This window comes from Ictalurus furcatus, chromosome 13 (genome assembly GCF_023375685.1).
Source record: "Ictalurus furcatus strain D&B chromosome 13, Billie_1.0, whole genome shotgun sequence".
Taxonomy (NCBI): Eukaryota; Metazoa; Chordata; class Actinopteri; order Siluriformes; family Ictaluridae; genus Ictalurus; species Ictalurus furcatus.
Window position 1 is genome coordinate 26370772 of NC_071267.1, and position 24967 is coordinate 26395738.

General features: G+C 41.5%; 1 protein-coding gene across 1 annotated transcript; it reads left to right on the top strand.

The window, feature by feature from the left end:
- Nucleotides 1-592: 592 nt before the first annotated feature.
- hdlbpb (high density lipoprotein binding protein b) lies at nucleotides 593-23728 on the top strand. The gene is made up of 28 exons (XM_053639288.1): nucleotides 593-680; nucleotides 2592-2671; nucleotides 3638-3739; nucleotides 5242-5390; nucleotides 5470-5685; nucleotides 5785-5991; nucleotides 6352-6567; nucleotides 6638-6844; nucleotides 6934-7041; nucleotides 7123-7227; nucleotides 8279-8357; nucleotides 8492-8631; nucleotides 9467-9571; nucleotides 9954-10067; nucleotides 12148-12234; nucleotides 13225-13356; nucleotides 13495-13713; nucleotides 15150-15371; nucleotides 15464-15682; nucleotides 16060-16198; nucleotides 16360-16490; nucleotides 16580-16684; nucleotides 16785-16919; nucleotides 18293-18436; nucleotides 18505-18684; nucleotides 18947-19063; nucleotides 19173-19328; nucleotides 19953-23728. Exons 3-28 carry the CDS (start codon nucleotides 3664-3666, stop codon nucleotides 20043-20045), a joined length of 3801 nt encoding a protein of 1266 aa, XP_053495263.1. The 5' UTR covers nucleotides 593-680; nucleotides 2592-2671; nucleotides 3638-3663; the 3' UTR covers nucleotides 20046-23728.
- The last annotated feature ends 1239 nt before the right edge of the window (nucleotides 23729-24967 follow it).

Below are 24967 nucleotides of genomic sequence, written 5' to 3' on the forward strand. Positions count from 1 at the left end.
GGGGGTATGTTACGTGTAACAATACAAAGTGCTTCACTGGGTAGCCAAAGTCTTTTTACTTAAATATTAAATGATCAAATGTACATATATTTACAACCATTTTATATATATATATATATATATATATATATATATATATATATATATATATATATATATATATATATATATATATATATATATATAACACAAACACAGTATAAAACAATTTAATAATTCCATAAATAAATTAATAAAAATATTTACAAACTTAAAAAAAAAAAAAAAAAAAAAAAAAGATAACATTAGATAATCATCACTCGGACATCAAACCTCTTCACTGAGTCACAAATATTTAAGCTATACCGTATAAACACAATAAAATAATAATTAAACAAATGTATAAATTACTGATGAAACAAAGAATAATAGGATTAGTCATAGGATTGATTAAATTATTTATTTATTTATTTGTTTATTTACAAAGAAACGAGCAAAAACAAAAACACAAAAACACAAAAGAAGTAAGCCAAACCTTTACACGGGGAAAGAAAAAGAGTCGAATATTGGGTTCGAATCGCTATTCGATTTCTATGAACCATCGTTTGAAGAACCGACTCTCGGCGGAGTGAATCAGTCTCAGTGTTTACACTGTCAGCTGTCAAAAACGACACAAGCGACTCTTCTTCTCGTCTGATTAGGTTAGCTAAGAATTCCTGCTTTATATAAAGATGTACAATTAAACACGGTTAATATCTGTATTTTTCAGTCCGAGCGGTGAATTAATCCATGAAGGAAAACGATTATAGCGGCAGCGCGTGAGCTATAATGTAGCTGATTACATGCTAGCGCGCTAGCTGTTGCTATGCTAACATAGTCGGTGTTTTACACGATAACAACTTTAACAAGCGGTTTCTTTTATTGCTTATTTTAAAGCCACAGAAAACAACCGTTTATTTTCTTTTATTCAGATCCCATCCCCTCATAATTTTAAGGATTCTTAGCTAGCTAGCCAGTGATGCCTTAGCATTGCTAACACACTGGTTACTTCTATTAAAACATATATTTATTTACAAACAAAACGCTCATCTTCTTATCTACAATCACTTAAATGAACTGAACCGTTTGATTTCTGATACTTTTTTTTAAAATTATTCTATCGTATTGTAACATAAACCTTTGTTATGCAAATGAGGCTTCATTTGAATAAGTATACATAACTTTGCATACATAATAAGACCCAATAAATCTACTCTTTGGATGATTCTTTTTATTGTTATTTAAAGTACCTATTTCACTTTGTAGATGCTCTTAATAATAATATTGTTAAAAGGGGCGAGAATTTTATGTGAAATAGACAAAAAGTATCACGGAACACGATATAGTTTTAAACAATTTGCACTGATTTATGCAAATGAGGTCTGGTCTGTTTAAATATTCATGTCTGTATGAACAAACCAAAACATTTTTGTACAAATTTTTTTTTGTAGTGTGTCAGAGTTGGAACTGAAGTGTTTATTAAAGTATTTAATCGGAAAATGATCAACATTTTAAGGAATTCCTCCCGGTTTATATATTTATATATTTCTAATTCTGGACAGGACGTGTAAAATTTCACGCAGGTCATAAACTACGGAAAAAACCGAAAGAAAAAACTGATTAAGGAAAAAACTAGTTATAAAGGAAATAGAAAATCATAACGACACGTAAACGGACATTTATTTATATGAAGAAACAAGCTTTTCGGTGATACGAGACTTAGCGTCGTTGTGAAGTGGGCGGAGCTTACAGTGTTCTTCAAAACCGAAGATAATATTTGGCGGTCCTGAGTGAACAAAAATACTGATATAAAACACATGAGCTTTCATATCTTTATTATATGTCACCTAAACGCAACATCATACTTATTAATAATTATATTCAACGTCTAAACGTGAAACAAGTTAGTTCGTGTTCTGACTGACGTTATATAATCTATAAACAGTCGTTTCGTGATAGAGGGGACTTTGAAAACGATCGCTGGAAACATAACGAGCTCCGTAGCAGTGCCTGGGGCGTCATTTTAACCACAAATAGAGCTCCGACGTCGGCTAAAGTGACCGTCTTTGCGCATCGTTTCACGGTGTATCGTTACAGCCCTAATAAAGTACACAGATGTGGATGAATCCTGAAGATACTAACCTAAATTGATGCGCGTTTTATTTATGCCAATTTTTTTTCTTTTTTAAACTGCATGATGGGAAGTGATGTTTTTGATCCACATCCATAACCTTTGCTGCCTAGTGGACTGACTAAGATATCTGATTTCATCACTGGCAGCTTTTTTCTTTTTTGCTGCTTTCTGACACACACACACACACACACACACACACGGGTTATATCCCTGGTGTGTAACGCCAAAGCTATCCATAGCACCACTGTGAGCATTGCGTCCCGTAGGACAGCGCCGTGTCTCCACCCTGTTTCTGCTCACCCTCAGGGTGCTATTTGCTTTGTGTGTGTGTGTGTGTGTGTGTGTGTGTGTGTGTGTGTGTTTACACCGAGAGCAGGTAGAGATCTCGGCTCTCGCCGTACGTTCAGGCGTCTGTTTTAACCTGTGCTGTTGATCGCAGGACTGAAAACGCCGACCAGCACTGAAGAGCTTACCGTAGCACCCTTCTGGACGGACTCTCTGGTTTTCGACCTTTTGCAGGTATGTGGATGAGTTTACACTCTTAAAACGTGACCTTTTTTTAGGTAACGCGGGCATGGAGGGAATCGTCAGGAACGAGTAGATAATTGTACAGCTGCTTTTTTCATCTTAAACCCTTTGTTACGACGTCAAATAAAAAATATCAACGAAACATTTGTCGTTTGCAGTTCATTCATTTTTTTTAAAAAAAAAACAAACAAATAAAACAAACAACTAGCTTACACATGACAATCTTTAGTGTTTTTTTTGTTGTTTGTTGGTTTTTTAGTAGCAGGATATTTCCAACAAATCTGAAGATGTAAATAAATTCCGTAACGCTGCGACGCGTTCAAAAAAATAATGAAATGAAACGTTTCTACGTTTTTCCATTCGAGCAGTTATCGAGTAGGTGTCCTTTCTTTAACCACCCACAAATGGTTCTCTGTAACCTTTAATACGTCGGGAGATAAATTGTCCTCGTTTCTACCGATTGATCATAAAGAAGGCATAAGATAATCGTAAAAAAAAAAAAAAATGTAAAAGGTCGTGTCAGACTTTAAGATGTTTATACAGATCTGTAGATTTCATCCATAAATACTTTATGTCCTTAATACATAGATATTGATGATTAATAAACACATCCCTACACGTCGTTATAGGAAAATAATCAACGCCGAGTCGCTGTTACTACAACAAAGTCGATAACTTTCCTACGGCAGCACGCCCTGAAGCGTTTTATTCCTCTTACACCACAGCGACTATCCAGCAGCGAAGACATTTATTTCTTGTTTGTTTTAAATCTCAGAAATCACATACTAAGGATTAGGAGGACCTATTGAGGACCTAGAGGTAGAATTGAGAGAAAAAAAATGTAAATTACAAGGCAAAAGCATCCGTGGCAAAATAATGACATTATAACACAAGGTATTATTGTTGTTCTCTCGTTCTTTCTCTCTCTCTCTCTCCCCCTCCACACCTGTCTCTCAGCGGGAAAGCGGATCAACTCTTGTAACATGAGCTCGGTGGCTGTGTTGACTCAGGAGAGTTTTGCCGAGCACCGTAGTGGGCTGAAGGACACGCAGATCTCAGGTACTCTAGTAACGATGGCTTTCATGCCGTCGGTAAGGTGAGAGTCTCGACGTTTCTGTCTCGCGCACCGTGAACGAGGAGAATATCACCGTTTTCTCTTTAGACCACTTTATATTGAACAGAAAATAAACTAGGAGATTGCTAAAATAATAATAATAATAATAAGGTATTTCTGAAATGTCATTTCTAAAATTTGTCCAAAATGGGCTCGATCACTGAGACAGCTTCGCTTTGTTACCCGTCTATACGTTCACACTAACGACCAAGAAAGCATCCGGCAACGAAGAATCGCAAGATTCCAGGCAAGTTAGCGAAATAAATAAACAGCGGAATATCCAAACGATCGTCTCGAACGATTCCTCGAACGCGCGTGATGTAACGTTTCTTCTCCCCCCCCCCCGGTTTCAACTCATCGCTGGGTAAGATCTACGACCTGTCGTTCAACTTGTATGAGAAAAACAACGCTCGGAAAGACGTAACGAAAATCGCCGGCTAGCGTACGTAGCGTACGTAGTTAATAATCAGCCGAGGAAACTAGCACAAAGCCGAGAACGTGACACGCGACATCAAACTTGAATCCGTTTTAACATGCGGAAATCGTATAGCTAGCTGTAGGCGATAAATTCTAGCTTCTCATTGAGGGGAGGGAAAGAAAAAAGACAGGCCACGCCCACAATCGATAAAACAGTTAGTTTCGCTCCGAAGCTACAAGACGTCGAACACGTAAGGTTGAAAAGTTTTGCGCGAACACGCTTCACGTGTGACGATTTAGACACGAAGTTACCGTGTGTGGTTTCAGTGGACATTTTCAGTGGACACTAAAAATTGATAGCGGCAATTTTTTTTTTATATATTAGAAGGTTCTGATTATAATTTCTGCTTTCAGTTTCTCAAATTTTAAATTATTATTTATTTATTTATTTATTTTTACACATGCAGACTTATTATGACACTACGTATGCGTCAATAAAATATCGCTACTAAACAAAACGTCGTCTTTTGGGGTAACCGTCTGATGATTTGCACGCTGAAGAGCTTGTAGCTGTACTGTAGCTTTTATTATTTGTTAGCGGAGAAGCCCGAAGGAACGTCGGAAACACGTCTTGGCTGTTTAACGGCGTACGCCGTAGGGATGGGAGCGATACGACGATGTAATATCGGTATCGCGATATTATTGCGACCGTGATCGTACGTGTCGTAATACCTTGAATAGATCATTTCAAAAATAGATTTGATTAGAAGCTAAGTAAACGAGTCCGATTTGATGTTTAAAAGATCGGTACGTCCTATCGCGATATCGTGTATCGTAGAAATGACGATAATATCGTCCCACCCGTAACATGCGGCGATTACATATGCTTTAAAAGAAATAAATAAATAGATAGAAATGTATTCACCAAACTGGCTTTAAATCAAATCAAACGGTCATAATGAAATCAGAGATATTGCACACTTTCCACTGCGTTCACGCTAACGGTTTTTCCTTTTGGACTCCTCTGCAGGTGGTGTTTCGGAGGATGAGGCGTACATTCCTACCTACCTGGAAGCCTTCCCTCCGTTGCCGGAGAAAGGTGCTCCGGGGGACAGATCAGGAGATCCAGCGGGAGCTTGGAGCAAAATCCGACCCATTAAAGCTTCCGTCATCACGCAGGTTCTGAACAGGAATTTAATAGACTTTCAGAACAGTGGCGTGTCGTTTTCTTCGCTTGACCGCTCTGCTCGCGTTTTAGGTGTTCCACGTGCCGTCGGAGGAGCGCCGATACAAGGACAACAGCCAGTTCGGGGAAGGAGAAGAGGCGAAAGTGTGCTTGGATATCATGCAGAAGACCGGCGCTCACATCGAGCTCTCTCTGGCTAAAGACCAAGGCCTCTCCATCATGGTGACCGGGAAGCTCGACTCGGTCATGAAGGCTCGGAAGGAAATCGTGGCTCGACTCCAGACTCAGGTGACCATAACCTGACGTTCCTTCTTACTTCTTTTTATTTTACACGGCTTTTATCTTTTTTTATGTTTTTGTCTAAACGTGTTCACGTACGTACCGTAGGCTTCGGCAACGGTCATCATTCCGAAGGAGCACCATCGCTTCGTGATTGGGAAAAACGGAGAGAAATTACAAGAGCTGGAACTGAAAACAGCCACCAAGATCGCTATTCCCCGTCCCGACGACCCGAACGCTAACATACGCATCACCGGTACCAAAGAGGGCATCGAGAAAGCCCGGCACGAGATTCTGCTCATCTCTGCAGAACAGGTCCGAGTATTAAACTAGGCATTCCTAGTTGCTAATGCATTCCATTAAAAATGAATAAATGTTTAACACTGGAAAGTTTTTAATATGTAAAAGTTTACAAAGTCATGTGTTTATCACAATATCTACATTATTATTATTATTATTATTATTATTATTATTATTATTATTATCAGCCCTAGTTTGCTATCTAGTTCGGAATGTGGCACGTTTCCATCCAATATAGATTTCTTTACGGCACGATTATATTTTTGTCTACGACACCGATTTCACACGTTTACTCACACACCTTCGGATCATGAGAAACATTTCAGTCGAGTGTCCACAAACTTTTGACCGGTAGGGTGTGTAATACTCTTTCAGGACAAGCGTGCAGTGGAGCGTCTGTCTCTGGAGAAAGTCTTTCATCCCTTCATCGCCGGCGCGTACAACCGACTGGTCCAGGAGCTGAGCCAAGAGACAGGCGCGCGCATCAGCATCCCGCCTCCCAGCCTGCTTAAGGACGAGATCGTCATCACTGGGGAGAAGGAAGCGGTCGCCATGGCGATCACACGCATCCGCGCCATCTACGAGGAGAAGGTGAGGTTTGTTTTTACGGTAACCCGTGCACACTACGGGCTCGGAGAGTGACACGTGTTTGTCCGTCTAGAAACGGAAAACGACGACCATCTCTGTGGAAGTGAAGAAGTCTCAGCATAAATACATCATCGGACCAAAGGGCAACAGTCTGCAGGAGATCATGGAGAGCACCGGGGTGTCGGTCGAGATGCCCCCGCTAGACTCCAGCTCTGAGAGCATTATCCTCAGAGGAGAACCGGACAAACTGGGACCTGCCCTGACGCAGGTGTACGCCAAGGTGAGAGCAAGGAGCTGCGAAGGCTTTGTTTTGCCAAGTATGTGCAGTGTGTTATGTGTGTGTGTGTGTGTGTGTGTGTGTTTCTCCAGGCTAAGAGTGCGATGGCATTGGAAGTGACCGCACCAGCCTGGCTTCATCGATTCATCATAGGAAAGAAAGGACAAAACATCGGACGCATCACGCAGCAGCTCCCCAGGGTACGGCAGGAAACGCTTACCTAAAGACGTAAAATTACCCCAAGTCAAAGTGGTGAGGTTTTGAATGTTACCTGTGGACAGGTGCACATCGAGTTTACAGACGGAGAAGAGCGGATCGTTCTGGAAGGCCCGACTGAGGAAGTGGAGCAAGCTCGGGCCCAAATACAGGAGATTATTAACGATCTGGTCAGAGAATTTTTTTATTTTTTTTTTAAATACTTTTTTTTTTTTTTTTATACATGATGTCGTGGGTTCAGTGTGCAGTTTGGTTTGCTTCTTGGGATGGTTTGGTTTCAAAGATAACTAGCTAGGTAACTTCGTGCTAGCGTTACAAAAACTGTCAAAAAATAATAATAAAACTACATACATACATACATTATATATATATATCTATATCTTGTGACAACGAGACCTTTTTGTAACAGCATAAACAAGCTACAGGGAAAGAGTTAGAGGTGGAATAATCGGAGCAGGTGGTGGTGTTTCCAATTTGCATATCATGCATATTCATAGACTGTGCTATTTTAATGCAGGTGGAGGTGTAGTAATGTTACCCAGCCGTATTAGTAGTTTCTTTTGAAGTTAAACAAAGGAATAAAACACTTTACGTGATGCTGTTATAGGAAAATAATCAGCGATGGGACGGTGTGATGAAGCGGAGTCATTGTAACCACCACACAGTTGATTATTTTCCCATAACAGCATGCCCTGAGGTGTTTTATTCCTCTTCTACCACAGCAATTTCCAACAGTTATAGTTTTTTTTTTAATATATATATATAATAAAGTGCGACATATCGTACTTTTTATCGGTGTTAGCAGATAAACAGTCATTTCCTTCACCAGCTTCTCATTTGCTCTCTCTCTCTCTCTCTCTCTAAGACAAAAACGCTGTCAGAAAACATAAAGCTCCAGCTTTACCTCTGACACTGGAGACTCCTTCCATAACTGTTAAATAAACCTCTCCTTACAGAAAACTTGTTTATCTTTAATTATTATTATTATTAATAATATGAATATAAATCTTTGATGTGCAGATGCACTATTGTCAGAGGTGCTGGTATAGAAAAGTAATTACATCAACACCTTCTGACCAATCAGAATTGAGGAATTCTACAAATATTATATGCATACTTCTATTTTAGGTAAAATAATGACTATATTCACGTCAATACCGCCTTATAGATAAACCCGTACATTTTTGGCTAGCACGAATAAAGTTATTTCACTGTTCTCAGATGTCGAGGATGGACTACACAGAAATTAATATTGACCAGCGTTTTCATAGACACCTCATCGGCAAGAACGGGGCAAATAGTGAGTATCTTTTGAAAAAAAAAAGGAGGAGTTTAAAATAGTATAGTGGTCATTGTAAATAATAATAAAGATGCAGGAGTAATGAAGTACCGGTCGATCGTTAACACGGCGTAACGAATGAAATCATCTTTCAGTAAACCGGATCAAGGAGCTGTACAAAGTGTCGGTGCGGATTCCTCAGGACTCGGATCGCTGCGGGCTGGTCCGCATCGAGGGCGACCCTCAGGGAGTGCAGCGGGCTCGCCGGGAACTGATGGACATGGCCCAGCGCATGGTGAGGCTGGAGTTACGCCTATAAACTCTATATACGACAAGCCTTTAACTCTGGACACATCACCTGAGGGATTATGTAGATTAGACGCATTAAAGGAGCAGTTTGTAAATTTTTTTTTCCCCCTCCAAAGTTGTTGGTGGGGTGCAATTTTTTTCTGGGCTGGAAAAAATATCAACTGTAACGTAAAATCATTACATCAAAAGAATCATGCCCAAACACAGCAACATGGATAAACAGCAAATAAATTATTTCAAGGCATCTTTAAAGGTGCGATAGGCAATATTTTTCATTTCTTGTTAACACAAATAATGTTAAAAATTCTGTAGAAATGCTCAAAAATATATCTATTTTTTAAATAGTCAAAGCTATCGTCTCACAGCAAATGTATTAAGTAGCTGAAAAAACCCCAGTTTGGAAACCTGGTCCAGAATGTCAATCATGTTATAGACACGACCCCAACTCCCTTTCAGAAGTTGCACGTTTTACAGCGTTGTAATTTAAGAAGCAGCTGAATGTCTGAGTGAGCTTGAACATGATGTCATGATAGGCCTTGCTAATGATAACTCTAAAAGTTAGCATGCTAACTCTAGTAGATCCACCATAAGTTTTGGGGCGGAGCTTTGTGTACATAGGTGGAAATGGCTCAATGAGTAAAAAAAAAAAAAACAAAAACAACATTTTTCCACAAATCTTACTTAATGTGCCTTTATGATTATTTCAGGTTTAGAAACAGTTCTTTAAAGCAGGAAATGAGCAACTCGGGTCATCCAGGACCTTTTTTAGTGCGGAAATATCTGGCGTGATGGTGTAAGTGGGTTCATTTGTGCCTCCTCAGGAAAACGAGCGCACCAAAGACCTGATCATAGAGCAGAAGTTTCACCGCACCATCATCGGCCAAAAGGGAGAGAGGATCAAAGAAGTGCGAGACAAGTTTCCTGAGGTATTACCACCAATCACTGAGTCTAATCTATCGTGAACGATTGGATTCTGATTGGATTGGATTTTTGTCTCCTGGAGCCAGTTATCGTAAATACAAAGCCAGTTAATGTAAATACAGTATGTTGGCTTGACATTCCGCTCTTTATAATCTAATTATTATTATTATTATAATTAGCATAGCAACGCTCTAACGCTTAGCACTGTTTTAATGTTTTACTGATTTAGCCTTTAAACATTTACGCATTTAACATTTTTCTCTTTTCTTTCATCGTCCACCAAAAGCAAAACAAAACCAAGTCTAGTATTGGTGCAGCAGAATGAGGAATCTACCTGAGAAAGATGATGTGATAAAGAAATGACAGTGATGTGCGCTGTTTCTGCAGGTCATCATTACATTTCCTGACCAGTCTCAGAAAAGCGACATCGTGCAGCTCCGTGGGCCCAAGAACGAGGTGGAGAAGTGTGCCAAGTTTCTCCAGAAACTCCTGGTCGAGCTGGTACGAATCCCTGCACTTTGTCCGTGCTTCAAATCTTTCCTGTACAAGTGCTTTTCCAAAATACTAAATAATCTGAGGACATACGAGTCAGTAATCTGATGTGTTTTAGTAGATTCGTTTAACTACAGGGTTATTTTAATGCACTCGGTCTAACACGTTATTGTTTCTATAGTAACTGCAGTTTAATTGTTGGTGAATTGAAGATTCCCATTCGAAGACGCTCATTCGTGGAAGGAGTCTCCGGTGTTAGCACTTTCTAACAGTCATGTTTGTTTGTTTTTAACGTGACAAGCTGCAATTTTTTTATTAGCCTCGAAAGCAAGCAAGAGAAAAAACAGATCGAGGGAAGGACTGGTTATAGCTGCTATAACGTATGTGATAAATGAATCTAACAGAAGTGTTTTGTGGACATTCCCCAGAGTTAAATTTGACTATAAACGGATATAAACTATTTCATTAAAGGGATTGCGGAACACGGTCATTTTAGCCGACTTTGGAGCTCTATTTGCAGTTAAAATGATACCTCAGGCACTACTACAGAGCTCAGTATGTTTCAATCGACCTTTTTTTTTCTCTTCCAAATCAGTGCCAAATCGCTGGGGTATTAAAGAAATAAAACTACTTGGTATTTTTGATTTTCACTACAGCTCAAGTTGAAATCAGAATCCAGTATCGTAAAGGTTAAGGCTGGCGAACGTCATAAACAAAATCAAACATAATCAAATCTTCAAGAGGAATCTATGGCAGGGCGATCAGAGAAGAATAAACTCAGAACTTACTCAAACTTTGCAGAGTCTGTGACAAGCATGTGCGTGTACAGTCAAGTAACCAGGAAGTGCATTTAAAAGGTCGCGTTAGTATTCTGATGATTGTGACCTCTGCTGGTGGGGAGGAGAAGTGTCCTGAGCTTAAAACACTTAAAGTAACTGAATAAATAGATTTTTTTTTAAAAATTAATAAATAAATAAGAAAACAGGGATTAGAAAATATATTTTTACGTCCGTGCTCCAGGGTTCCCCACCCCCTTCGTTTGGAAACTAAATTAAATGACGCTCAATTAAACAACGCTCTTTTCATATGATAGCCGACTCTGCTTATAGGGACTCTAAGATATTAATAAATCCAAAGACTGCATTTCACCAGAAGCATATTTATTTTTAACATTTTCAGAGCATCCTCCTACACAGAAAGTATTTTTTTATTTTTTTATAAAACCCAGCTATAGCAGCTATAACGTCAGATCTTCCTGTAGCCATTTTGAAAATGTTTAGGTTTAGGTTATAATTTCTTGAAATCACACCGACTGAAGCAAAGAAAATACTGTTACTAGCCCAGTAAAGCACTTTTAAATATAACGTGATCTTCCTTCTTTTTTTGCTCCCTGTAACGTTTCTTTTCCCTTATATATATATATATATATATATATATATAGTATAAAGCCGTGACGTTGTTGCTCTTTAATAAATATAAAAATGTAGTCTTTAGCAAGTGTCTGTGGTATAAAAGGAATAAAAGGCTTTCAGGATGTGCTGTCATGGGAAAATAATCAACTTCGGTGCGGTAACAGTGACTCCGCTTCATCACACCACACCACTGATGCTTGTTTTCCTATAACCAGCACACATCTAGGTAGCAAAATATTGCTGGTAAAGGCTCTCTTGTTTTTTTGTTTTTGTTTTTTTACTGCACACAATATATTTTCACATCCATATCCTTTTCAGTCTGAAGGAACAATCGACTCAGGGTTACTGGCTGCGAACAAGTCCCTCTTGAACGGCTTTATCTTGTGCATATGTGCACCAATGAAAATAAATAAATAAATAAATGAGTAAGTAAATAAATAAATAAGTAAAATTCAGATTAATGGTGAACGTCCTTATTGGGCTAAAATCCAGTGTTTATCTGATAAGAGTGTTTATGGGATTTACGCTAAATCTGCTTTACATGATTACACACTATTGGACAAGGTTTATTTTCTTTATAACAGAACTGATTTCATCAGCCAAGATAATCTCGTTATCGTTTTGTTGTGTGTGTGTGTGTGTGTGTGTGTGTGTGTTTTTATTCATTTATTTATCAGGTTGAAAGCAGCTACTCGATATCAGTTCCCATATTTAAGCAGTTTCACAAAAATATCATCGGCAAAGGCGGCGCCAACATCAAAAAGGTGAGTAAAACGTGAAAAGTGACGGTTTGGATCACTTTAACTGGTTTACTGTGTAGTAAAGCGTATCGTTTATTAGAGGCGAGGTGACGAAACACTCTGGTCACGATTCGGTTCGCGATACCGGCTCGATCGTGATTTCGATTCAGTCGGATTCTCAGAATATATCGGATGAAAAAAAAAAAAAGATGGCTGAAAAGACTTTTCTTTTTTTTTTAATCTCTGATTTATAAACGGCGCAAAACAATGTGCGTTTTTGTCCGTATAAAACGAATTAATTTTTTTTTTTTTAAAAATGGCTACGAACAGAGGTTTAATAACATAAACAAAATGTACTACAGGTTGACCGTATCTTAAAAATAAACAGATACGTTTATAAAATGTCCAAAAACGTGATCGCATAAATAAAGCGTCTGACCCGGGGACTTTGAAAAGGATCAATTGAAACATAGCGAGCCCTGTAGCGCGCCTGAGATGTCATTGTAAATGTACGTAGAGCTCCAAAGTCGGCTAAAGCGACCGTCTTACGCGACCCCTTTCTCGGGCACGGTAGATCTCAGCGGCGTCGTGCTGATGTCATTTGAAAGCAACCGAAGAGCTCTTTTTAAGTGTTATAACGTGGTTGTGTAAGTGTATATCCTATAACGTGTGTCGGTCATTGTGGTTCGGTCACTTCACAAGTGCGGATGATTTCCGGTTATGGCGCAGGCATAAAAAGTTATTTCATTTACATTACGTGAGATAACCCGATCTAACTTGTTCCGCAACGTTAAACGCAAGTGGACGAATAGATGAAAAAGTAGGACGTGATTTATTCATCGATAAAAACTGTACCTTGCTGACAGACTGCTGAAGAATAAGCCATGGTGATAGAGGGTGGTGAGAGTAGCTGTGACACTCAAGCGTCCGTTGATTATTTTGCTCTAACAGCACGTGTCCAAGCGCTTCATATCTCACGTCTTGGGTGATAAAATGTGCGGCGATTCCTTGCAGATCCGTGAAGAGACCAACACGAAGATCGACCTCCCCACGGAGAACAGCGACTCAGAGACGATCGTGATCACAGGGAAGAGGAGTAACTGTGAGGCAGCGCGGGAGCGCATCCTCGCCATACAGAGAGACCTGGTGAGAAAAAGAACAGAGAGAGAAAGCGATAAAGAAAGAGAAGAACAGAACGAATGGCGTTTTTGATGAGTAGTCCATAATATGAGTAGAGACGTGAGCTGAAGCCCGGTCACTCACGCGTTGTGTCACGTCCTCCAGGCCAATCTGAAGGAAACGGAGGTGACCATCCCGGCCAAGCTGCACAACTCTCTGATCGGGTCGAAGGGGTGTCTGGTGCGCTCCGTGATGGAGGAGTGTGGAGGCGTTCACATTCACTTCCCCGCTGAGGGCTCAGGGGTGGACAGGGTGACCATCCGTGGGCCTGCAGGAGAGGTGGAGAGAGCCAAGAAACAGCTACTGCAGCTCGCGGAGGAGAAGGTGAGGAGAGACACGGCGGCGTCCATTTACACGCTTTCCTTTCCGCTGCCTTTCACCGGAGGTCACTCGCTCTTCCTTTCTGTCGTTCTTTCTTTCTTTCGCTTGCCTATTTTTTGTTGATCAGTCTATCATCTTTCTTTCCTTCTTTCCTTCCTACCGAACTCTTTTTCTTTCTCTTGTCTGCCTCATCTTTCTTTCTTTCTGTCGTCTGTTTTTCTTAATCAGCCTTTCTTTTTCCTTTTGTTTCATCGTTTTCTTTTTCTTGTCTCATTTATTTTGCTTTCTTTCTTTCTTTTGTCTATTTTTCTTTATCAGTCTATCATATTTCTTTCTTTCCTCCCTTCCTTTCCGAATTGTTTTTCTTTCTCTTGTCGGTCTCATCTTTCTTTCTTTCCGAATTCTTTTTCTTTCTCTCGTCTGTCTCTCAGCTTTTTCTTTCTTTCTTTCTTTCGTCTAGTTCTTTCTAAATCAGTCTGTCTTTCTTTTTTCTTTGGTTTCATTATTTCTTTCTTCTTCATGTCTCATTTATTTTGCTTTCTTTCTTTCTTTTGTCTATTTTACTTCATCAGTCTACCCTACTTCTTTCTTTCTTTCCTTCCTTCCTTTCCTAATTGTTTTTCTTTCTCTTGTCGGTCTCATCTTTCTTTCTTTCCGAATTCTTTTTCTTTCTCTCGTCTGTCTCTCAGCTTTTTCTTTCTTTCTTTCTTTCTTTCGTCTATTTCTTTCCTGTCTCTCATTTCTTTCTTTTTTTTCTTTCCTTCTTTCTCGTCTCAACATTTTTCTTTCTTTCTCTCTCGTTCTTATTATCTCTCTCTTGTCTGTCTCGTGTCTCTCTTTCTTTCTGGTTTCTATCTCGCATCTGTCTTCCTTTCTTTCTGTATTGTCCTCTTTCTTTTTTTCTTTTGTTTAACTGTTCGTTTCTTTTTCTCGTCTCTCATTCATTTTTCTTTCTTTCTCTCATCTCTTTTTCATTGTTTCTCTCTTTTTTTTCTTATTATCTGTCTCTTGTCTCTCGTGTCTCTTTCTTTCTTTCGTTCTTGTCTTGCACTTGTTTCCCTCTCTCTCTCTCTCTCTCTCTCTCTCTCTCTCTCTCTCGCTCTCAATAGCTTGTGCTAACCATTTGTTTCCTGGTGAGTGCTGAAAGAAAAAAAGAAAAAATATTAAAAGATTAAAAATTTCTTTTAAGTAATTCAGTACCAGTACCAGTAGCTTACTGAACCAGGCTTGCACTAAGTCCCGCCTCCTCTCCATTTCTATTCGTTTGTCTGCTTATCTGTGATCTGACTGGCTGTTGGCAGCCAGAAAAATAAAAAAGAGAGGTCCCGGTTCATATGATTACTCTGATAATCACAAACGTTTCCCTAATATGCTTTAGGGGGGAAAAATACTGCATTGGATAGATATATAACCTGATCTCTCTGGTCTTTGTCCTCCAGCAAGTCAACAATTTCTCAGTAGACCTGCAGGCCAAGCCCGAGTACCACAAGTTCCTGATTGGCCGAGGAGGGGCGAACATTCGGCGAGTACGTGACCGGACTGGAGCTCGCATCATCTTCCCTTCGCCTGACGAACCAGAGCAGGAGCGTATCACTATCATGGGCCGAGAGGAAGCAGTGCTGCTCGCTCAGAAAGAGCTGGAGAGCCTCATTAAAAACCTGGTACTGCTCTGAAACACACACACACACACACACACACACACACACACACACGGCCTGTCTATATCACCGCCTCTGTCTCTGTATCTCTACAGGAGGACGTGATAGAGGACAGTATGGTCGTGGACCCTCGGCATCACCGCCATTTTGTTTGTCGGCGAGGCCAGGTGCTGAGGGAGTTAACGGAGGAGTACGGTGGCGTCGCCGTTAGTTTCCCTCGTACAGGAACGCACAGCGACTGCATCACTCTGAAAGGAGCCCGAGAGTGTGTGGATGCTGCTAAGAAGCGCATCCAGGAGATCATTCAGGATCTGGTGAGCATCAGGAAAAGCCAGGCGGAGGGTCTTTATTTATAAATATGCACGTAGAATAATGCTTACATGCGGACGTAGAGTTATTGCATGGTTTTGATGATTAATAAATCATAAAACGGCCACACATATTGATGTATTCACATGATTCCTGTGGAGCACGTGGTGCAACGTTTCTTCAGTTCCCCCTCCCCAGCACTCACACCTTCACAACTAGGTCCTACCTTCAACTGGGAGAAAAAAAGAACTTCTAACTGCGGTTTATCTTATCCTGACACTTCTCAAGAAACGTGAGGCTTTATAATATAGAGACATAACACAGCGAAATAGAACCAGAGATAAAATCACTGTGTGTGTGTGTGTGTGTGTGTTATGAGCAGGAGTCTCAGGTGAGTGTGGAGGTGGTGATTCCTCAGCGCTTCCACAGAGCCATGATGGGGCCCAAAGGCTGCAGGATCCAGCAGATCACTCGAGACCACGAGGTCCAGATCAAATTCCCAGAGAGAGAGGAAACAGCAGGTGTGTGTCTCTCTCTCTCTCTCTCTCTCTCTCTCTCTCTCTCTCTCTCTCTCTCTCTCTGATTGGTCAGCTCGCGGGTTTCGAGTAACGCGCTCGTTCTAACATCTTCTCGTTTCTATAGTAACTCTGTATGTCTCACCGTATGTATGTTTGGTGTCCAGCTCAGGAAACGTCTCCAGCGGAGAACAACGGCACCAGCCCAGAGAAGACGGACTCCGTGGCTCGGAAATGTGACATCATCATCATGACGGGTCGCGCGGAGAAGTGCGAGCCGGCACGATCGGCCCTGCTAGTGAGGAAACGAACGATTTATCGGCGTCCGTTATTACCTCGCTGAATTCGAATGTCTTATAGCAGCATCTTCTCGTCCTGCTTCTCCAGGCGCTGGTTCCTGTGACGGTTGACGTGGAGGTGCCTTATGACCTGCACGGCTACATCATCGGCCAGAAAGGAGCCGGGATCAGGAAGATGATGGAGGACTACGAGGTGCGGTGCTGTAGGTCTGACACAGACCTTATCATCAGAGGTGAATGTTCAGTACTTAGGACAGGTGGAGATGCGATCTGACGCGATCGGCTCTACGCAGGTGAACATCTGGGTTCCTCAGGCTGAGCAGCAGTCTGACGTGATAAAGGTCATGGGGCAGGAGGTCAGCGTGGCGAGAGCCAAGCAGGCGCTGATGTGCAGAGTCAAGGAGCTCCAGGCAGAGCAGGAGGAGCGGGTAAAGGGAGCGCAACACAGAGTAGTAGCACAAATCACATGGGTATCTATATCGGCGAGGAAGAAAAAGTGGCATCGTACCATCTTTATTCTGTAATAAACACGCACCGTTTTTTTCATTTGCCCTTTTTAAAAATTTATTAATAATGAAGAATTCGGCCATTTTGTTTTCACAAATCAATAGTCATGATGTGTTTAACAGTTTAATCTACTGCTCCGAATTCAGTATCTCTAACATATGCATACAGGTGCATCTCAAAAAGTTCTGATTTTCCGTAAATTAATTCAAAAAGTGGAACTTTCATGTATTCTAGATTCATTACGCATAAAGTGAAATATTTCAAGCCTTTTTTTTTTTTTAATCTCGATGAATACGGCTTACGACTCACAGAAATCAAAAATCCGGTATCTCAAAATATTAGAATGAAGAATTTATAATGCAGAAATGTCGTCCTGAGAAGACTCTAATCAGGGAATTAACTCCAAACACCTGCGAAGGTTTCCCGAGGCTTTAATCTCTCAGTCTGGTTCAGAACACAAGCACAGTCACAGGGAAGATGGAAGTAAACGTTGCGTTTCATTTGGAAATCAAGGTTCCAGAGTCTGGAGGAAGAGTGGAGAGGAACAGAATCCGAGCTGCTTGAAGTCCAGAGTGAAGTTTCCACAGTCGGTGATGATTTGGGTTGCCATGTCATCTGCTGGTGTTGGTCCACTGTGTTTTCTCAAGTCGAGAGTCGATGCAGGAGATTTTCGGGAGCTTCATGCTTCCATCTGCTGACGAGCTTTATGGAGATGCTGATTTCCTTTTCCAGCAGGACTCTGCACCTGCCCACAGTGCCAAAACTTCTAGTAACTGGTTTACTGACCGTGGTATTACTGTGCTCGATCGTCCAGCCGACTCGCCTGACCCGAACCCCATAGGGAATCTACGAGAGACACCAGACCCGACGATACAGACGAGCTGAAGACCGCTATCAAAGCGACCTGGGCTTCCAGAACACCTCAGCAGTGCCTCAGGCGGATCGCCTCCACGCCACGCCGCACTGATGCAGTCATTCCTGCAAGAGGATTAAAACCCCGACCGAGTATCAGCGCATAAATTACCACACTTTTCAGAAGGTCGACATTTCTGTATTATAAATCCCTTATTCTAAGAATTTGAGAGACTGGATATTTGATGTCCGTGAGCTGTACGCCGTAATCATCGAGATTAAAACAAACAAAGGCTCGAAATATTTCACTTTATGTATCACGAATCTAGAATATATGAAAGTTCCACTTTTTCAATTAAATTCACAGAAAAAATGAACTTTTCCACAATATTCGAATTTTTTGAGACGCACCTGTATACAGTGTGCGATTCACACCTCACAGGCCTTACGGAGCTACAAGGTGACCCTCTCGGTCGACCCTAAATACCACCCCAAAATCATCGGCCGTAAAGGAGCCGTGATCTCGCAGATCCGCAAAGAACACGACGTCAGCGTGCAGTTCCCCGACAAGAGCGACGAGCGGCAGGTGCGTACGAGTTTTCACCGTGTCGTGTTCCGGCTCGGGAAACCTCCTCACCTTTCTCCTTTTCTCAGGACGCCATAGTGATCTGGGGTTACGAGCGGAACGTGGAGGAGGCCAAGGCGGCGATAGAGCAGATGGTCGCCGAGCTGCAGGAGATGGTGAGCGAGGACGTCCGGCTGGATCACCGGGTCCACGCACGCATCATCGGAGCTCGCGGCAAGGCCATCCGCAGACTCATGGAGGAGTTTAAAGTGCGTAAGCCTGCACGGACGGCCTTTCGGATCCGTAGCCCATCCGTATCTTTAGATAGAATATAAAAGTGCAGCGTTTTCGATCATAAAACACGTTACTGAAACAAACCTAATAATAAAGAATATAAGAGAATAAATAAGAGAATAAACTCGTTTGGAAGAGGGTGGAGCAGTTCGATGGAGGATTTGGCAACGCCGGAATGTCTATACCTCCCATTCTGTCAGGGTTTCTCTATCTCGATCCGTTTCATGCGTTTTCCAGGTAGACACCAGGTTTCCTCAGCCAGGCTCGGACGACCCCGACAGAGTGACGGTCACAGGCCTGCCGGAGAACGTCGATAAAGCCGTCGACCATCTCCTCAACCTGGAAGAGGAATATGTGAGTCGGAGATACTAACATAACGCAGAACCTTCGGGTTTAGTGACCTGTTCATTTAACGTTTCTGTCATTACCTGTGTGTGTGTGTGTGTGTGTGTGTGTGACTCAGATGTTGAGCGTGACTGAGACGGAAACGTTGGCTGCCTATATGAAACCTCCGTCCCGGTTTGTGGGAGGAGGAGGAGGCGGAGACGAGGACGGCCGAGGCCCAGCTAAAGGCTTTGTCGTCAGAGACGCCCCTTGGAACGTCCCGGGCAGCAGCAAGGTGATCTGGTCAGATGGAGCCGATCCGTTTCCTGACAGTTTATTAAATTAACGCGCTCGTTCCGATACGTCATCGTTCCTATAGTAACGGCTTGTTCACAGTAATGGGATAACTCACCTAACACTCCCTGATGAGCGTCGGAACATCACGTCGTGTGTGTGTGTGTGTGTGTGTGTGTGTGTCTGGTATAAGAGGAACGAAACACTTCGCTATGTGCTGTTATCGGAAACTAATCGCCGTTATCCGCACGCCTTTTATTCTTAACGCAGACGAACCAATTAATAACCGATTCGTTAAGAATTAATATGAATTTCCGTTCATAATCGTCCCGGGATAATTGCACGTCTTGGTTGTTATGGTAACGCGGGATCGGCTGATGTTTAATAAATCAGTGAAAAGATTCCGACGCAAATTGAGATTTTAATACTGAAATGAGACGTTGGAGGCGGTTTCTTCTAATTTGCATAATCATGCATATTCATAAATCCTGGCCTTTTTTAGGGTAAAAGTGTTGGAAATGTAGATCCTAGGCCATTTCTAGTTGTTTTAAGAGTTTGTGTCGACATTCTGATCATTAAGTGTGTGTGTGTGTGTGTGTGTGTGTGTGTGTGTGTGTGTGTCCAGGCACCTGACATGAGCAGCGCTGAGGACTTCCCTACATTCGGCTCTGGTGTGGCGCCGAAACAGACGTCCGCCTGGGGGCCCAAAAAGTTCTGAAAGAGAGAGATGTGACTCATCCGTACCCCTCTCTCTCTCTCTCTCTCTTTCTCGCTGTACCTATAAACGTCGAGGAGAAATCACAGAGCGTTTTCAGTATGTACACGTAGCTTCCTCCCAGGGGTGATCTCGTGCTCTTTTCTGTATCCGTCTCTTTAAATGCCAGCGGCGGTTCGGACCCGTCCGAACTCGCGTCACCTGCACTCTCTGCACTGTCCGTTCTCTCGTTAACGAAATTTCACACGTTTTACCGTCTCAACCCGAGACGTGGCTCGTTTCCTGTTCCTAGCGACGACTAGCGGACGTGAATCGTTTTAGATTTTAAATAATCGCTTCGAGTCATTCCGAACCTCTCTCAAAACTAGCTAGGATTTCTACCGGCACTGACGTTACACTTTTATAATTTAGAGAACCCGTAGTTCACTGTGTGGTTGGTTTTTTTTTTTGTTTTGTTGTTTGTTTGTTTTTTTAATAGCTTTTAATGAACGTGTGTCAATCAGGGCCTCGGGGTTTAGAAAACTTTGCGCACGCACAAAACAGTCAGTTCCAGCCAGCACTGGGCTTACTAGGAAACATTATGAATGAAACCTACTTGATAACAGCAGTTCCTATAGCAATATCCTAACGAACAGAACAGCAAAAAAACATTTTTTAAAGTACAGTTGCCTAACGAAGAGTTTGCGACTCATGATAAATTAAATGAACGCATTGAAATTTATTTACTGACACATCAAAACGACACGGGAGAATAGTTATAGCAAAATAATTACGCACACGGTGGAGATAAATAACCTCTGTACAACCGTGCTGAGCTGAAAAGCTGCACAGAATGCACAAGAAGGTGAATCTTGAATGGATGGATGGATGGATGGATGGATGGATGGATATACTGATGGATGGATGGATGGATGGATATACGGATGGATGGATGGATATACTGATTGACTGATTGATGGATGGATGGATATAGTGATGGATGGATGGATGGATGGATATACTGAATGACTGATTGATTTATGGATGGATATACTGATGGATGGATGGATAGATGGATGGATATACTGAATGACTGATTGATGGATGGATGGATGGATGGATATAGTGATTGACTGATGGATGGATATACTGATGGATGGATGGATATACTGATTGACTGATGGATGGATATACTGATAGATGGTTGGATATACTGATTGACTGATGGATGGATGGATGGATGGATGGATATACTGATTGATGGATGGATGGATGGATGGATATACTGATTGATGGATGGATGGATGGATATAGTGATGGATGGATGGATGGATGGATGGATGGATATAGTGATGGATGGATGGATGGATATAGTGATGGATGGATGGATGGATGGATGGATATAGTGATGGATGGATGGATGGATGGATGGATATAGTGATGGATGGATGGATGGATGGATGGATGGATATAGTGATGGATGGATGGATATAATGATGGATGGATGGATGGATGGATGGATATAATGATGGATGGATGGATATAGTGATGGATGGATGGATATAATGATGGATGGATGGATGGATGGATGGATATAATGATGGATGGATGGATATAGTGATGGATGGATGGATATAGTGATGGATGGATGGATGGATATAGTGATGGATGGATGGATATAGTGATGGATGGATGGATGGATGGATGGATATAGTGATGGATGGATGGATGGATGGATGGATGGATGGATATAGTGATGGATGGATGGATGGATGGATGGATATAGTGATGGATGGATGGATGGATGGATATAGTGATGGATGGATGGATGGATGGATGGATATAGTGATGGATGGATGGATGGATGGATATAGTGATGGATGGATGGATGGATGGATGGATGGATGGATGGATATAGTGATGGATGGATGGATGGATATACTGATGGATGGATGGATGGATGGATGGATGGATGGATATAGTGATGGATGGATGGGCAAGAACAGGAGAAGTTCCACTTTTTTGCCTCAACATGGCGTCCACTGATGTGTCCATTTAGACGGACATCTTAGCTCCTGTCTGTAAATATCAGTTTTTCAGATTTCCTTTTCAGTTCCTTACTTTTCCACCAGTCTCAGAATTTCACACACGCTTCCATGATGAAAATGCTTTAATGCTTTTTGAGGACAGTTTTATGCGTACGCAGCGTTTATAAACGAGGCCGCAGAAGCGTTTGGTGCTTTTAGCCATCCCTTATTCCTGTAGAAAAAAAACTTTTACTGTTTTATTATTATTATTATTATTATTATTATTATTATTATTGGTCTTGAAACCATACAGTAGCTGTCCATATAATTCTCATCTGGAGATGAATCTGTGAAAAATATTTATTATATGCTGATCTTCTGATTTTTTTTTTCTTTTCTTTTCATATTTATTTATTTATTTATTAATTTAATCTGTATAGTACATATTTGCAAATGCGTGTATATATATTTGTTTGTCTGTAATTATGTGCTTTCACTTCAGATTTCGTGATACATAAAATGCTCAGAGGTGAACTTTTTAAATGCAGGGTTTAAAAAAAAAGAAGAAAAAAAACAACAAAAAAAAACAAGATCACGCGTAGGTCTTTTTAAAGATGCCGTTTGTAACGTCGAATACTGAAATGTGAATTTACAGTAAAAGTTACAATAAACACAGTGACAAAACTCCCCCTTACCCTAATCGACCCCACACGCTCTAACGTGTGTGTGTGTGTGTGTGTGTGTGTGTATATATATATATATATACACGGCTTATTCGATGAAGAAAAGAAAAATTCATTCAAAAAAGGCGACGGAGGTCATTTCAGGGCCGGAAAAACTAACAACAGAAGCATTAAACAAAGAAACGATCCCGATCTATTACGTGGAAACGTCGTGGATTACAGTATCTCGAAGCGACGTGATGAGCACGGGTTCAGAAGCACTCTTTAAAATTACAAACCGCACCTTTAAAATGTTTTCAGCTGTTTGGACGTGTACAGATTTATGAACAGAAACAAAACTTTTTTTCCTCCCCACACACATCCGTCCCTCGTGGATTCCTTACAATTTTTTAAAAAATGTTTTTTCTCTTTTTTTTTTAAAAAAAAAAAGTTTTAAAGCTTTCACCGTGCAAAAACAAAAAACAAACCTGCTGCTGCTAACGTCACTGTACACAGCCTGACGCGCTCGTAACGTTTTTATGCCATTATACAACAAGTTTCAAACGTTTTTGGGTTGTTTTTTTTTGCTTCACTTTATCTACGATCGTCAAGTCCCGGTGCGCCTAGAGTTTACAGATTAAGGGTTGGGCATTTCATTTCCTCGCTAATCCACAGACAAACCTAATGGGATCTTCAGTTAAAGTGCAGAGATAATCCGCCGTGACGACGAGCTCGGGTAAAGCGAAGGAAACGTTTCCTCTTCCCCTTTTCACGAGTTCTCAGTCTTTAGAGTCGCGGTGGACTTTTAACGTTCTGCGTGACTTTTGCGTGTTTACGTATGGACAAACATCCGATTCTCAGCAGCGAGAGACGGTAAGACTCTCGGCCTTAAACGGTAATTAAAGGATATTTTGAACACGGTTTGATTAATTATGCAACGCTGCAATAAACCTGTCAGCGACAGTCTGATTTTATTTTATTTTTTTCCTACTTGAAAATAAAATGATTCAAAATCGAACCCTGTTTGTTTTTGTTTCTTTGCTTAATGTAAAAACCAGTATATATGCCAAAATGATATATTTAGGGAAGTGCATTCGCTGGAATACAGGGGGAGACGGAATGGGACAAAGCGGTTGGGAAAACCCTGCTCCAGAATTATCGGCACCCCTTAAAAGAACGAGTAAAAATGACATGAATAACGAAAAGAAACTACTTACATTATTTATATATTAGAAATAGTTTTATTGTAGAGAATTGGGCCCAATTAGTCATTTTCCCTGGCCGGTGTCATGTGACTTGTCAGTGGTACAAGGTCTCAGGTGTGAATGGGGAGCAGGTGTGTTAAATTTGGTGTCATCGCTCTCACACTCCCTCATACTGGTCACTGGAAATTCAACATGGCACCTCATGGTAAAGAACTCTCTGAGGATCTGAAAAAAAGAATTGTTGCTCTACATAAAGATGGCCTAGGCTATAAGAAGATTGCCGAGACCCTGACACTGAGCTGCAGCACGGTGGCCAAGACCATACAGCGGTTTAACAGGACAGTTCCATTCAGAACAGGCCTCGCCATGGTCCACCAAAGAAGTTGAGTGCACGTGCTCAGCGTCATATCCAGAGGTTGTGTTTGGGAAATAGACGTACGAGTGCTGCCAGCATTGCTGCAGAGGTTGAAGGGGTGGGGGGTCAGTCTGTCAGTGCTCAGACCATACGCCGCACACTGCATCAAATTGGTCTGCATGGCTGTCGTCCCAGAAGGAAGCCTCTTCTAAAGATGATGCACAAGAAAGCCTGCAGACAGTTTGCTGAAGACAAGCAGACTAAGGACATGGATTACTGGAACCATGTCCTGTGGTCTGATGAGGCCAAGATAAACTTATTTGGTTCAGATGGTGTGAAGCGTGTGTGGTGTCAACCAGGTGAGGAGTACAAAGACAAGTGTGTCTTGCCTACAGTCAAGCATGGTGGTGGGAGTGTCATGGTCTGGGGCTGCATGAGTGCTGCCGGCACTGGGGAGCTACAGTTCACTGAGGGAACCATGAGTGCCAACATGTACTGTGACATACTGAAGCAGAACATGATCAGTATGCAATATTCCAGCATGATAACAACCCCAAACACACCTCCAAGACCACCACTGCCTTGCTAAAGAAGCTGAGGGTGAAGGTGATCGACTGAGGGTGAGGGTGAAGACATGCTGGCCAAGCATGTTTCCAGACCTAAACCCTATTGAGCATCTGTGGGGCATCCTCAAACG